Source organism: Atractosteus spatula, chromosome 7 (assembly GCF_055471065.1).
Source record: "Atractosteus spatula isolate fAtrSpa1 chromosome 7, fAtrSpa1.hap1, whole genome shotgun sequence".
Lineage (NCBI taxonomy): Eukaryota > Metazoa > Chordata > Actinopteri > Semionotiformes > Lepisosteidae > Atractosteus > Atractosteus spatula.
The window spans coordinates 40,050,238-40,067,054 of record NC_142712.1 but is presented as its reverse complement, the minus strand read 5'-3'; the positions used below and the strand labels follow the sequence as shown (position 1 = coordinate 40,067,054).

The 16,817-nt window shown below is 40.6% G+C and overlaps 2 protein-coding genes across 2 annotated transcripts; both read right to left on the bottom strand.

Moving 5' to 3' along the window:
* Positions 1-4,183: 4,183 nt before the first annotated feature.
* On the bottom strand, positions 4,184-6,892 carry LOC148830972 (pepsin A-like). The gene is made up of 3 exons (XM_088919997.1): positions 6,779-6,892; positions 5,789-5,896; positions 4,184-4,378 (listed from the first exon to the last, which is right to left on the bottom strand). Exons 1-3 carry the CDS (start codon positions 6,890-6,892, stop codon positions 4,184-4,186), a joined length of 417 nt encoding a protein of 138 aa, XP_088776123.1.
* A 4,856-nt stretch (positions 6,893-11,748) lies between these two features.
* LOC148830971 (pepsin A-like) lies at positions 11,749-16,817 on the bottom strand. The gene is made up of 9 exons (XM_088920683.1): positions 16,759-16,817; positions 15,598-15,751; positions 14,999-15,116; positions 14,494-14,612; positions 13,829-14,025; positions 13,430-13,546; positions 12,948-13,092; positions 12,115-12,213; positions 11,749-11,883 (listed from the first exon to the last, which is right to left on the bottom strand). Exons 1-9 carry the CDS (start codon positions 16,815-16,817, stop codon positions 11,749-11,751), a joined length of 1,143 nt encoding a protein of 380 aa, XP_088776809.1.

Genomic DNA, 16,817 nt, shown 5'->3' with positions numbered 1-16,817 from the left:
GTGGCTTCTCAATTCAGATCTGGTCATTTTCTTTAATTTTGAGCCCCGGAGAACGTGTAAACAGTTAAACACAAAAAAATCAAGAACCTCAGATTTTTTTTGCTTTGTTTTTACACCAAGATCGAACTTAATCTGGTAACATTTTGAGACTTCCATATCAATATCGTCCTATTGTTACATTTGAAGTATCTTTTTCAACGTTGGGGCAACGTTCATTTAAAATCACAGGCGACATTTTTATCGATTAGAACTTCGACGAAGTCTCGTTTTGTAACAAACACGTTGACATGTCAGCAACTCATATTCCATTTTAAAACCCAAAGCTCCGAAATGTGTAAGAAACATCTCACCTTTCGTAAGAAGTTACGTGAGGACACGGACACGCGCAGTTTGAAGGAAGCTGAACGAATTTCTTCCTGTCAGCAACGTTAACACAGGAAAGACTCGGAAAATTTAAGTCGGTTCATTTTTTTTAAACCTTTGATCCCTTGGGGGTTGGTGGAACAAGAAGACAAATACCTCAAACTGATATCAGCAAAACCAACGATTTTTGATTATAAATAAGTTTATCAAAAGAAGCGTCTATTCTATTAAAACCGCGTGTGTTGCGCAGGACTGGACAGGAATACAGCTAGGACTACTAATTAAATTAGTGCAAAGTACATTTTGATAATTGTATAATTACAACAGGCCCATTTTAACAACTTAAATTATTTCTTTTTCAGAAGCAATCTTGATCTGTCAGAAGGGTGCACATAGTGCACAAAGAGAAGAAAAACAATTAGATTTTGTCTTTCATTAAAAAATAACACAAATAAACACAATAATGCACAATAAAACCAGCTCATCAAGTATTTAAATTTTAAAATTGCTTTATTTGGTTACATCTTTTTGTGTTGTTTATGAGGATTCAGCTTAGAAACCTGGCACTTTAGGCTGAATCTGAAGACTTGCTTTATGGATAATTATGGTGCTCACAGTTCTTTGGATATTTCTCAGTTATGGGAAGGGTTCCTTCCTCCTCTTGTCCAGCTATTTCCTCCACATTCTCTAGATCTTTATGTGAATTGCAGGGCACTAGCTAGTACTGAACTGTTGTGCGCTGAGTCAGAGATACAATAGTTCTCCCTCAGGAAGGCTTCGCCAAGGACTCCCTCTTGCATTCTCCCCCCTTGCTCACCTGAGTAAAGAAAAGGAGGAATCTGAGATAAAGGGAAAGATAGCTACCATGAATCTGAACTGTACTTCTACAGTCTTCCACAACCCCAAAGAGTCAATTGTGCTTGTCCATCCTCCTCTAGCCCGTGTTGCTGGTGATATCTGTGTGGTGATTGGACGTGGGGAGAAGTAACAAGACAAATGTTAGCATCTATTAGGAAAATGAAAAAATGCTTTAAAGTTCTTAAAAAAGACTAAATGAACCAGGGAAGAGGAAAGTGTTTTCAAAAACCTTGTGCATAAATATAATTGAAGGAAATACATGAGGTACTGAACTATCAATGAGGAATGTGAGTTAAGTGTGGTACAAGGAGCTCTGAGGCCTTCAGGAAGATCTTGAGGGTCTGAGGGTGTTGGGCAGGAGGGTGAACTCACAGGCAGTGTGTAGCCGGCTGGGGTCAGTGGAAACTTCACTCCAGTGATGGTGAACAAAACATCAGGCGTCATGTCCAGGTCACAGCAGCTGACAACATACTGTGCAGCCATTATGGGGTCAGAACATGCAAAGTTCACCTTGTCTCTTACCACATCACCACTAAGTGCATAGAAGTTTGCGTTGTTACAGCAATTTAGATGATAGGATTGCATCTTGATGGAGTTGTAATTTCAGAATTGCCCAATCGTGTATTAACAAAGCTGCAGATACTGTACGATACAGAGTCATTCAAGAGCAGCAAGAGCACAGAATTGCACAAGAAGAAGAACAAAAAGGAAATAGTTGCACATAAATTGACACAGCAGGTGATCATGACACTGCCTTGGATGAAGCTGAAGATCACATAATGCAATCAGCTCCTCTCTTGGACTCGTACCACATTTCACATGTTGGCTCTTATCTGACCTTTCTGTTAGCGTAGGAAGAATCTTAGTTTCTGAATGTCCCTGTATCCCTAGTGCTGCAGGCCACAGCAGAACCATTGATCTTCACACTGATCTTCACGATGGGTACATCGAGAGGAACATTTGTAAAGATGCAGGCCTATCTTTCATTTGGAAACTGTTCTTTTAGTTTTTGTATTTTGAGGGCAGATACTACTAATCTTCGTCATCAAACCCTTCATTTTCATCAATGCCCCAAAGTGAAAAATAAGATTCAAATAATGTTGATGACAAAAAAATGATCATGATAATAGTAAATATATCTAAAATATAGTACAATCTAAACCTAAATGAACACGATTTGGTCACAGTTTCATAAACGTCCTGTTTTGATTGGGTTTTAAAATGTACTTCCTGTTTAAGTAAATTGATATGAATAATTGTTCCAAAATATGTTAAAGTGTTACATCTAATGCACACAGATTGTGAGATAAGGGCTTCTGCGGTTCATAGTTTTCAGTGTCTACTGGTTTTCTTTCAAGCCACGCTAACTTGTATTGAACTAATGTGACTTAATTGAACTTTTCGTTGAATTCTTCATTTCATCTGTTTAAACTCTTTGGATGTTTTTATCTCCTGGTCTCTGGAAAGACCTTTAAGATAGTTGTTGAAATGTATGAATTAAAATCAGTCAATTTTTGTTAATCTTCTTTCAGACAGAAAGATGATTCTCATTAAGCAGACAGATAGCTCAGTTAAGTAAGTAATAGCTCTGCTTCAATGAAAATCAGAGTACACTGGGCCCGTGAGCACCAGGGCTTTACAACCCTGAAACAAGTTTTGGCAGTGGTCTTGCCTGTCTAGCCTGATCAGGACAGGTTCAAGTTCAAGTTTATGTGTGAATCCAGCCATATACAAGTATACAGAGGAGCGAGATAACTTTCTCCAGGTCTACGGTGCGAATACAGACAAGACACTGACAAGACAGTGCTATAGACAATGTAGACATAGACATTTCTGACAGGGTACAGGGTACATAAAGTACATAGTGCAATTTACTTTACAGGATTGTGCAAACAAATGTGCAAAGAATACATTAGACAGTATCCCTGACATTAGGCAAAAAAGAACTAAGTTTCCAGGTTCTGCTTCTGACAGGAGTCCAGTGCACAGGGCCAGCATAGCCACCAGGGTCAACCCCTCCAAATGTCAGCGTAGCTGCAGGACCTATAGTGGGGACCCTGGAACAGAAATTGAGTTACCAGCAGGACTCACTCCAAGTCCTGAAAAGCAGGATTTGCAGATATCTCAAAGTTCACTGATGCTAAAAAGTGAAGGTGTTGTCCCACCAGCACAAACGTGGAGGAATAACAGGACAAGGAGACCTATCTCACTATATTTTTGTCCTGCAAATGTCACTCAGTTTGTCCCATTGTACACTCTTAAGTTGAGTTTGGATTCCAGCACAGTCAGAATATTTATTAAAGTAAACAGGAGAATATTCCAAGTCAACACAGCACATTACCAGCAACATCATCCAGTCTAGCATTTGAACTGGAGGCGGAAACCCACACTGCTGGACCACGATGTTCGAAACGTGTAGTCAGTGGAGTTGTCATGCACCGCTGTGTCCGCGCATCTTAAGATTACAGTACACTCATGCTGAGGCTCAGGGAATAGACCAGACTAAACCAGAGTCATGACATATGAAAATGAGCAACTAAGGAGCAAACACCAGGTAACCCATCCATCTATTTTCTTATCACTTCTTCCAATTCAGGTTTGCAGGGGAGCTGGAGTCTGTCCCAACAAGCAGTAGGTGCTCCCTGGACAGAACACCAGTTGCAGACACACAGGCAGAACCACAACCACCCACACATATTCACACCAGGACCAATTTTCCCAGAAGCCAATTAACCTACGTTTTTGGATTGTTGTAGGAACCTGGCGCACCTGGAGGAAACTCACTTGAACATTTGGAGAACATACAGTACAAACTCCACACAGATAGCACCGCAGGTCTGGAATTGTGCCCAGGCCCTCAGCACTGCTAACCACTGCACCACTGTGCTGCCCACCAAGTAACCCAATATTTATCTGGTAGATGAAGGGTTATGAGCATTGAAATGCCACCTGGGTTAAATCATTAATTGCGGAGGTGCTGCATATTGGCTGGGCTCCTGTTCAGGTAGAAGGAGAAGACGTCCTGGTGCATAAGGTCTTCAGCCATCATGGTGTCAAAGACAGGAATTGTAGCTCCTGAAGAGATGCTGGGATAGGCCAGGCCCACATTCCCATCATTCAAAAGAGTAAGTAAAAGGAAAGGTAAAGATCCCAAGAGCTGGGGTGTTATCGCCCGTGTCCTGACTTAATTCAGCACTGGGTTTGTACAATCTGGCTCCCTTTATTTCTCTCTCCTCCGCTTGATGGAGTGGGATTGGGATTGGCAGTGGGATTGCTGGAGCAGAATGGGTGAAAGACATTACCCAGGTGACAGCATCACTTCAGGAGTGAGTGAAGTGGCTGTCTTTCTATGTGTAAAACTACTTTGTGAACCTTTGGGTTTAAAATATACAGAAATGCAAAGAATTGTATTGTTGTTTTTATCTATCATACATTTAAGGAACAAGTAATAGGTTTATTCCATTCTGAAAACACAACATTTCAGCTGTGAAGCCTTCTTCAGGTGTCTGAAGAAAGCTTGAAGAAGTCTTCTGAAGAAGGCTTCACAGCCGAAACGTTGTGTTTTCTCTCTTCTCTTTTCAACATGGAATAAATCTATTACTTGTTCCTTTGCAGACTAGACATGCTGATGCAGCTACACACCTGAATTACTTATCATACTTTTATACCATGATTAAATCATTATCAAATACTGATTCTTATGCTCTTGTATACAAGGAGTGCTTTTTCACCCTTTGTATCCGAGATATTTCTGATCAGATTATATCATTTTTAAGCTATTAGGTTTTTTAAGCTATTTAACAGTTTAGTGTTCCATAGGAATCCCTCTCTTATGCTTTCAACACACTGTTGCTTTGTGACATTGAGGTTATTAGCTGTTCCAGTTTAAAAAAAATCTTAACTGACAAAGGCTATTTTTTCCACTCCTTTTTTGTGTATACGTCTGTAAATAGTGATTCAATAACCATAGGACTATTGTTACTTTTAATAAATGTTGACAGCTACTGTAGCTGACTGAGGTAACAAATAAAGGGAACTGCAAAAAAATGCATCAGTTCTCATTTCTGGGTTAACCCATACGTCTCTCTTTTAGTTAACCAGAGGAAAAAGGAAAATATATAAATAAGACTTCCTGTATTCAATTGTCAGTAACAGTGAACCCAGAGGCTGCAGGAGCCTTTTGACTGAGCTCCACTGCTGTTCAAAGCACAGTGTTCTCTTGCCTCCATTAGCAGTCTATAATACTTACAATTTTCATTCAAGCTGCACTCCTCTTTGGGAAAAAGAAATTCAGCTCTTACAAGTCAAAGTTCTGTGTCCATTCAGTGTCCATTTATTTAAATAAAGGACATAGTTCTGAGGGTTTGAACTTCAAGTACTGTAGTTCTTGTTTCAATTATGATTTGTTATGCAAAGTCCTTCTTTATTTTATATATAACAGGAGCAATGACATGCCATTTTTTGTTCACAACTTTTCTCTTTCCCCCATGAAAGGGAAAAAGAAACCACTTGAACAAGTCAGCCACAGGTCACCTTGGAAAGAATTTGGTGGTTTTGAGATGCTTGCCTGCTGGTTCTCTGCCTCCCCTGCCACACTTGCTCTCAATGTGTCATATCCCAGAATTCCATTCATGGCCCCAGAACCGTACAAGATGAAGAAGGGCCGGTCAGTCCCCTGTAATGTAGAGAATGTGTTGGAATTGAAGATGGGATGGTTCACTAGTAGAGAAAAGATTCCAGAGGAGATTGTTAGAATCACTCCATGTGCTCTTGCAACACTAGAGGTATCATAAAGTCAAATCCCCCATTTTCATTCCTCTTGATAATTAAATGACCCAGTCATACCAAATACTTGCTTAAACCAGTTTAACCATTAATTGTGGTTTTGTTTCATTTGTTATTGCTGGATTACCTCTTTAGAGACAGGCACTGAGGATCCCTGTCTTAGAGTCAGTGATACTGTAGGCATGGATTCTGCACTCTTTGGAGGGCAGCCACAAGTTGGAAGAGCGTGTATCAAACAGGACCTTGAAGTTCTGAAGGGGAGTTCCGATGGACACGATCCTATAGGACATACTCTACAGCAGGCAAGACAGACAGAAACACAGCTTGCACTGCTCACTCGCTGGACTTGCTTTGCATACTCTGCAAAATGCAGGGAAGTTGCAGGGCTGCATTTCACTTATCCCTGCCAAACATTGACCGTAACAGGGAAAAGGACATTAAAGACTGACTTTTCCACATGAAGCTATTCACTTGTTTTGGATATGAGTAGCTTTTTATAGAACAGCATTATTCACTTAGAAATAATGCATTAGTTGCAGAAAATACAGTAAACCAAGTGACTTAACCCTGAGTAAGATGCTGTGCAATCGCTCAAATACAATGCAACCTTTCCCATCTTAAAATATAAACTACTTTGTATGCAACTTTTTATACATAAGGATTTATATGTTCAATAATTTTATTTAACTTTATATAATATAATTTAGCATGCTTTCTAATTGCTGGAAGTCATTAATGTTATTTCCACCCAACAAAGTGTAGCTGTGATTACATCAAGGTGATTGGTGAGGGGCTCCTTGCCAGTGGTGGGAGCACTCCTGTATTTCCTCACCAGAATCACAGGATTCTGCTTCAGGAATTCCTCCAGCAAGCCCTCGTCCTCCATACACTCCTGAATGGACTTTCCCCTGCATTGCTGCAGCCTATTCAGCCAGTGCAGGTATAACAGCTCATGGTTGTAATGGAAATCATTCGATTAAATGTATGAGATGAGGCTTATCATGTCCCAAACTGTTTTTAACACGTCAAAATAAATTATAATAATAATAATAATAATAATTGCTTACGCTTATATAGTGCTTTTCTGGACACTCCACTCAAAGCGCTTTACAGGTAATGGGGACTCCCCTCCACCACCACCAATGTGCAGCCCCACCTGGATGATGTGACCGCAGCCATAGTGCGCCAGAACGCTCACCACACATCAGCTATCAGTGGGGAGGAGAGCAGAGTAATGAAACCAATTCATAGATAGGGATTATTAGGAGGCCATGATTGGTAAGGGCCAATGGGAAATTTGGCCAGGACGCTGGGGATTTTTAATGACCACAGAGAGTCAGGACCTCAGTTTTACGTCTCATCCGAAGGACTGCACCTGTTCACAGTATAGTGTCCCCATCACTATACTGGGGCATTGGGACCCACATGGACCGCAGGGTGAGCGCCCCCTGTTGGCCCCACTAACACCTCTTCCAGCAGCAACCTGCTTAGCTTCAGTGGGCTGCCAGTTGTGAGTTGCAGGGTGATATGGCTGCTGGAAAATAAAGAAACTAAATCAATTTTAATCAAATTAAATCTTCTTGTAAAGAGTTCATCTAAAGTGCTTGGCATAGAGATGACAAAGAACACAATAAAAACCTTCCTCATTTTACTCGTTCACATCTGCAGCCCTCAGTCTAGAACAGGTCTGCAGTCACCAGCTACTCCAGGAGACACAGTTTCCTGATGGTAAACAGTGGAGCTGATGTTTAAGGAGAGCTCACTGGTTCAACTGTAGAATTCAGTAGAAGTTTAACAGTTTAACAGATGGATATGGCAAACCCTGGAGTATTGTGTGTTTTTATTTAAGCCTTGAAAGGCTGAAGCTGAACTTATTTATTGTGATATATTATTTATTCATCATATTTTCATTGAAATAAAAATTATGTATTCCTAGGACACAGTATTAAGCTGTAGCTTGACAGTAACACACTCATTTCTCTTCTGCAGGCTTCAAGAATGTTGATCCAGAGCTCAGCTATAGTTTCCACAAGTCACTTCAGACAAAAGTATCAAATGAAAAAAACAGAATGAGATCCTCCATTCACAAAGCTACCAGAAACCATATGATCTAGATGGTCTGAGCGGCATGCTCTCATCTGAAAACATTTTTATGTTCTTATGTATTTTTGTCAGCTACTGTAAATAATCAATGATGCAAAGAAAGTGTTATCAGGAAAAGAAAATTAAATCTGAAATGTTCAGGGTGTGATAAATTACAAGTCCTTCACGAGACAAACCCTTTACATTGTAAAGGCGTTTGAAGTAACCTTGGTATATAAAGGCACTTATCAAACTGACAGATTTGCTGTGAATGCTGAGCACTGTGTGCAGTCTTACTTAGAGCAGGCATGACTGATGCAGAAGACTGAAGTCACCCACAGGTTAGCAGAGCCGGTATCAAAAATCACCTAGGTCTGGGGTGGGGTTCCAGTGGAGATGGTCCCAAAGTAGGACACCTGTGATTTGAGGAGAAGACAGACCAGAATACATTGTTTGGAACATTATCAGGACATGGGTCATATTAGAATTAGAGACAGAAGCTATACATTTCAACTGCTACAAAACCATTCCATATATCCTGCCTAAGTCACCTCAGAGATATTTTCACTTTGAAAGAAAAAAAGCAGTTCTAGAGTAATTCCTTATCACAGTAGAGTAGCATAGTATATTCTTATATACTATCTCTCTAGACACTCACAGTGTAAGGTTTTTCACGGTAAAGTCTAACCTAACTTTGGACCTTTGCAACCCTTTATGTCCTTGGGTTAAAAAAAAGAAAAGCTCATATAATGTCGGCCACTATATACATCTGACTCATTGAGAGCTGAACTCTGGCCAGTGTCCATCTTGATTCTGCAGTATAATGTCATCACTCACTGACAATCTTCCCTTTCTCCTCTCTGAAGGCTACATTCAGAGTTCATAGACCTTTTGTACTGGTGGCACATTTAAGTTAAATGGTGATAAAACTGCTAAAGCGCTTTGAGAACTTTTGGGTTGATGTTATTTGATTGCAAAAAAACAGGCAAACATGCTCAAGGTCTAATGTAAGCAAGTTAGTAATTAATTTAAGGTCTCAATGTACAGCAATAAAGCAAATGAGACCTTTTCTGAACTGGTGGGGTGTGTGTGAAGAATCCACATACAGCATTAAAGGGTCCACGTGGTTAGCCAGCAGCATTGGTATAAAAATGATAATACTCATATCCAGGTAGTTGATCAGGGGTACTTTACCATTGTAAAGAGAAGCCCTGGTACTTGGTGTAGGGATCATGGGTGTTGTTCTTCAGGAACTCCACCAACACGCCTTTCTCTTCCAGGATGTTCCTGAGGGACTTGCCCTTTTCCAACTAGACTCTGAAACTCCCAATTGGTTTGGATAAACAGATTAAGGCACTTATCTTCACATCTGCTCTTGGTAGGTGCTGAAAACTGTTACAGTAAACGCCCCAGTCTTATGAATTAAGCCAACATAAAACAAACCTCTAAAGGGATATAATTGTCACATTTTAGTAAATAGAGCTGGGGCCCCAGTCCTGTGTATATTGTAATGCAGCTGAATGGAGTTTACCTATAAAGACACTCTGAAAGTCCAATGAGGGCCAGTAGAATGAGCCACTTCATTCTGGTGGGAGAAAAGAAACTGGCAGCAATATTCTGTGAACCAGCAACCAGAGCATAAAGATCTGTGTGGTTAAGGAGTGTTGCTTGAACCAGGTCTGAGACAGGCCTTGTGATCTAATGGCAATCACCATACTAACCTGTAAATGCAAAGAAGCATATGAGATGTGAGTCCTTAAAATGTTATCCATCAGCCTTTGCAAAGCTGCTGGAGAAGCACGTGAACTTAAAGGAAGCACTGTATACTGGTACAGTCCTGTGGGAGTTGTGAAAGCGGTTTTCTCTTTCGACAATTTCTAAGGTATTCACCAGTATCCCTTGGCAAGTCTGAAATGAAGAGATATTTTTCTTCCCCTAGGTGTTCTGTAAGCACAGATGCTCTGGGCATTGGGTACAAGTCGAATTTAGAGAGTTCATTTAATTGCTCCCATCCAGCTTTAGTATTAATACTATTGGACTAGATCGGCGGCTGCAGGCTTCCTTGATAACTCTTTTGATCTTTCAACTTCCCCAATTATTTCCCTTTTCTCTGCTTCTGGCACTCTGTAGGGGGTTTTGTGAATTATCATGCCAGGATCAATTCACGGCTAAACGGCCTTTTCATATCTCTGTTATGGTTTTTAGTGAGTTTGGGAGCAATCAGGTCCTGGTCTATGGATTGCTTAACATGCACACAAGATGTAACCACTGAACTAACATGCTATTCCTGTTCCATTGTTTCCATGGTTTAAGTAGGTTAAAGTGGTATTTCTGGATTTTTTGTTTATCTGTTTATCTTGTTAATGTATTTTGAAACTCACCAGATATACCCATTATACTACATTTGCAATACCCCTGCCATTGGGCATATAATTTGCCCTTTGGAGTAGGGAGAAAAACTAGAACCTTGTCTGCTAGATTCAATTCCCTTTCTGTAGCGCATTGGTCATAATAAGTCTTTTGATTTTACTGCACTCTCTCCAGATACTTATGAGCAATAGGCTTATTTTCAGCGGTAAGATCATGCATCTGGATTACATATTCAACAATACTTTTCTCCTAATTATCTGGAGACTCCCAGATTTCCCTCGAAATGCCTAGCCACAGGTCAAGCCAATCCCCCAGTAACCTCAGGAGAATGCGGGGGTTTCTTTTTCTTTCTGATTATGGAGCGTCTCTATGCCGCCCTCTGGTGGCCGAACCCAGATTTGACACGCCAGATCTGGCTTCTCAGCTATAATCCCTTATCCAGATTCATGCCTCCATAGTTAGCGGCTGATAACATTTTTGGCAATATTAAGGATTCTTATTCATCCTGGAAGATAAAGGTGAACAACTGTAGCTCCCAACTGTATGAATTTTTTAAATAAAGCGACTATGAAGTGCTGATGCAGACAAAGCGCAACCATCACAACCTACAGTATTTAAAGTATGTTATTTTCTCCTTTTGGACAGTTAGAGCAATCCTTACAAACTATATATGTATGTAACTGGTGTACCCAGAAAAGCAAGGCTGTGAGTCAAAGTTGTGACAGGATAAAATCCTCTATTACTATATGTAAAAGTCAATGAGAACGAGATTTCACAGCAATGGGAGGTGTTTGACTCCACATGTGAAACACGGCTGGTTGCCATGGAGACAGATGGCCGCAAACTCTGGCTTGATCCTGTTACAGTGCAAAAGCTAAGTCTGGATAATACTGGAATGGGAGACATCCAGGGAACACCAGATTGCAGTTAGAAAAGATTCCAATTGGCAATCCAGTCTCAGTCTCAGGTCAATACATTCTGATTGAAGAAAAAAGGACAGCAATGAATTTTAAATGCTAGAATACTTTTATTTTTCAGTCAGAAAAATACAAATAAAGACAATTATTTTAATTGCTTTTATTTTTCAATTTTGTTCTATCATATATATACTAACAGATTAACATCTTCTTTACTGTCTTCTGTTACAATGTAAGCCTCTTCAATCCCTTTGGACTACAACAGCAGACATGCCAACTAGAAGGAGATGGTGAGTGCCATGAGGGAGTGGGCATGATGTATTGTCCACTTGTCCACCTTTTCTTGCATCTGCTCCCTCAAGACAAGGCCAGACTAGACAGCCTGAGCCAGACCCACCATGTTGTAGGCCCTGTTAAAGATGGAGTAGTACTCCCTCATGAACACATCACCCAGGATCCAGAGCTGGTTGTTTCCACTGTAGAAGCCGGAAGTGCAGCCATTTCTTCTCTAGAGGGAGGTAAGAACGAAACATGAGTATGACTTCCTGTTAGCAGAAAACACCTAGGTCTCCCTTCCTGTTATGATATCACTTTGGGTCACTCCATCCAAAGGCACTTGTTCAGCCCAGTGCCATCCATGGCTGCTTGTTAAATTAGACAAGTCCTGGTCTAGTTCCTGCTTAACTCTCTGAACTGTCCTGTTCAGGAAGGTACCAGCCTCACACAAGGACACACTGACCTGCATGACATAAGCAGAGGACGGCAGGGTGAAGTCGTGTCCATTGATGGTGAAGGTCACCGCAGGCATGCTTCCAATATTTTGGCAGTTCACAATAGCCTTGGGAAATGATGGATTCCATTGTTAAAATTATACTTAAAAACAAAAAATAAACATAAGAACAAGAGATATACAGTAGAACAAGCTACCCAGCTGTGATGCTGAAGCTGATATCCTGGCTTCTTTCAAGGAACAGCTGGCTGAAACTAGGATCAATTTGCTATTAACAAAATGCGCTAGTTGGGCCAAAAACCTTTCTTATGGGACTATGCCCATTTGGTTGCTAACATTTTATTGAAGTAAAGTTCTCTTCCTCTTTGAAGAATCCCAAACAATGGTTTGTTCCAAACCACCACAACCCAATGCTTTGCTTAAGTTCTTCCAAATCTCAGTCTTTAATTCATTCTCTCTTAATTCCTACTTACAGTATGTCTTATAAGCTTATTCTTCATTCTAGTGCAGAAATAAATTAATATTTCACAATGCTAGAGTAAAATAGCAGGCCTGTCACTAGCAGTGCTGTTTCTCCTCTTCCTCTGTGAGAATGTAATGGAGATGAACAAATGCATCATGGAAAAGGGTTTTGATTATAAATGGGAATTGTATCATGTTCCAGGGCTGTGCATGCCACTCTAGTGGACGTGCAAAAGTAATTCATGTTTTCCTCTGTCTTATTAAAAAACAAACTGCGAGCTGCAACAGAGTAAAAGGCATGCTATTGTCTTCATGGGAAATCGGTGTCATATTGGTAGCTTAAACGAGGAAAGTGGTAATTTTTGTACTCAAGGTCTTACTTCTCCATTCTGGCTCCCTGAGGTTCCCACCCAGGCGTTGATGTTGTTGATGTCGCTAGATGGACCAATGACCAAGGAGGTGCCACTGTCCACAATAGCCTGGCAGCCACCAGCACAGGCCACAATGTTGCCATTGATGGTAACCCTGCATGTTACCACAGACATTGACATCAGACTTCAGTGCAGAATCTGTTCATTACTGACCAGCGCAAGCAGCTTTATAGACGCTTGCTACCATAGCATTAGCTGATATAGCATATACAGGATAAAGAACCAGCTTTACTTTTTTTTCTTGTGTATCCCTTCTTAGACTAATTGATGATCTTTCCTCACCCAGAAGATTGGATATGGATATGGATACAAATATGAGTATTAGCATGTGCATTTGTTGTCAGAAGGTTTGGCCAAAGCAAGTAGGACTGTGTAATATTATATTACTTTAATGGAAAAGAACAGACAAATACAAAAATAAATCTGCTCACTTTTCCATGGTGATCTGCCAGTAGGTCTTGGAGGACAGAGGGATCCAGTAGATCTGGCCAGTGTAGTAGGATGGGTCTACTCCACCAAGGGTCAGAACACTGCCAGTCTGGCCATTGCTGGAGCAAGATGGGACAAAGAATCCACATTAGACATTGCAAAGAGCACCTCACATTTTAACTTCAATTCACATAAAGACATATAACTGATAAGAAAATAATCAGTTTTTCATTTGGCAGTTGATGTAAGTAATGGTATATCCCAGTCTACCAAAGCATCCTAGAAATTACAAAAATGCTTTTATTGTCCCATTTATGTCTAGATCTCTGTCGTTCCTCTCTTGCTATCTTGAACTGCAAGCTAGATAAGAAGCCTGTGTCCTGCGGGGAAGGATTTCTCACCGGCTCAGGTAGAAGGAGAAGACATCCTGGGAGACCAGGCCCTGTTTCATCATGTTGTCGAAGACGGGGGTGGCACCAGAGGCTGAGATGGAGGGGAAGGCCATGCCCAGGATGCCATCATATGGCATGTAGTACTCAAAGTCTGCTTCAGTCTGGCTCAGACCAAAAATCTGGTTTCTGATTGCAATGCCAGCAACCTTGCAGAAGAACATTTAAATATAAACAACCTGCATAAGCAATCATTCTTTCACAAGATTTCCTGATATCAGATTGAGCTACGAGTACGACCATCTGGTTCTTGCATAACTTCTTATTTTCTTTGTACTCTCATGTTTTTTCTTTAACACTGCTGCTACAGTACTCTGGGGCCCTAACTTTGATTGCTGAGGCTATTGTTGGATCTTGCATGCGCACTCTTGTCCATGTGGGTTTTCACCAAGAGTTCCATTTTCCATCTATTGTCCAAAGGCATGCCTGCCAGATTAAGAGGTGTCTCTAAATTGTTCCTGTGTGAATATACATGCCCTGTAATGGGCAGGAATCCCATCCCAGATGTAGTATCACCTTGTACTCTGTGCTTCCAGGATAGGATGAACAGATGGAATATTATTACCCTGTAAGGCACTGACAAAGTATCTCAGGTCACACTATAGTTGCATACTCACAGTGACAGTGTCGTATCCGAGGAAACCAGTCATGCTGCCAGTTCCATAACTGATAGAGAGGGTTTGGGAAGTGTAACGGAAGGTGGAAGACTGGGCAGGGTTGAATCTGTCGTGGTTCCCTAGTAATGGAAGTTAGGCGTGTCACTGATTTGTTGTGTTCTTATTTGACATGATGTTACTATAAGGATAACACTTGCATCTGAAGATATTACAGCCATCTTGTGAGCTTCGATATTTCACAATTCTAGTGTGACACAACACTAGAAGCTCACAGTTACTTCGTCCAAGGAAAAAAAAGAAGGGATATAAGCTTTAGCCATTACAAACTGACATGATTAATATTTCCAGACACTTGAAAGAAATATGCCTAGTGGTGCTATTCCCATCCAGGAATGATTTAAAGTGAAAGGGAATATGATTTATTGTATTCCATAGTTTCATAATTGGAAACACGACCAAGAAAGAAGTTTTCCATGCTGGATTCAGCCTTCTTTCCCTCACTCACCGCAGGCGGCGCTGCTGCAGTAGACCGAGGGCACCCACAGGTTGGCAGAGCCGGTGTCAAACTGCACCTTGAAGGACTGGGGGGGATTGCCAATGGAGATGATCCCAGTGTAGACGAGCTGCAACCATAGAGAGATTGTGTTGTTGTTAATTAATTGATTGTCAGTTCAGGAGACACAGTACAATACTCAAACAAGTTTAAAGAAGATGACGTTAAAAGAGTTGACGATCTTACAACATCTTTGGCTCTAACCTGCTTGAGGAATGACAGCATAAATTGATCTGGCACCAAAGAAAAGCATAGCCCATAGTCTGCAGAGGTGTCACACAGAGTGACATTTGGATGATTTTAACGTGTATTTTGTTATGCCTTCTATTTTATCTTATTGCCAGTATTAGAAGGAACCTTGAAAATAAAGCATCAGTCAAATAAATCATATCTAATTAGATTTTATACATTCTAGACATCAGAGTTTGCTTTCACAGGCAGGTATTATCATACAAAACACGCTTGACTTATTTTTTTTAAATGAATCTGTGGCATGCATAGACCACTGTCAGCTTATCCTGACAAGACAGCAGGGAAGGATTTACACTTACATCAGCATCGTTGGTCATGGGCTCATTTGCTACTGTGGCAAAATCAGGGTTAAACTTGGCACTGGGGTTGTAGGGGTGTCTCTTCCTGTACTCCTCCCACAGGCCTTTCTCTTCCAGAGCCTGCCTTGCAGATTTCCCTTTAATCAAGGGGATCCTGGATCCAACAGGTAAAGTTAACAACTAGAATACTTTTACTTGATATCTTAGTTCATAATGCCTGACTTTCAGAAGACCTTTACTTGGGACATTGAAAGAAATACATCAGGGCAGATATCAATAGTTTATTAACTACTTACAGTCCTAAATTGGCGCAAAACTTAATTTATTTTTGCCTTTGAGCAAATATATGTTTTTATTGTGTGTTCTGGGGGAAGCCTTAATGGTTTAATTTAATATGTTTTACTTGCATGACAAAGCTTAAGAAATATCAAAAAGTACGTTTTTGGCTTCAAATTGCAGAGACACTTGAGATCTTTCACTATTATTTTGTTACTTTAACCATCACTGTAAAATATGCTCCTGATGACACCAATTGGTTTTTAATCTACAAAGGAACAAAAGGTTTATTCCATGCTGAAAACAGAAGAAAGGAAACACGACGCTTTGGCTGTGGAGCCTTCTTTGGGTGTAAGCAGCGATGTTTTCTTCTTGTTTTCTCTCCTTTTCTTTTCTCCTTCTTCCTTTTTTCTCTTTTCAGCATGGAATAAACCTGTTACTTGTTCCTTTGCAGCCTGTGCATGCTGACGCAGCTACCCCACCTGAGCTATTTTTAATCTATTCTGCTGTTCTAGCCTTTTTATTTCTCACAGGTCAGTGATCTATCAATTGATTCTTTGCTTTCTCCAAAGAAACCAGGGTAACAGCTTTGGCAGCATTGGTGGGATCGCTTGCTCCTGATCAGTGAAACTCATGTCTTAGTAATACCTAAAAGAGTGACCCCTTCTCTCAGCTTTAATTGCGCTTCCCACTAGTTTCCACTTTCCCCTACATTATTTTTTAAGAAATAGAGTCTCGTGCACCTTACATTCTCAGACAATGCATTGAAGTAATGCATAACCTAGACCACATGTTCACCAGAAATTACAAAGAGAAATCAAGGTATTCTGCACTAAAATTCTGCATTATAAAGAAATTGATATTAAATATATAGAAGGAACTCACTTGTGCAGGCACTCGGAGAGAGCCACCAGGGCACAGAGGACAACGGCCCACTTCATCAT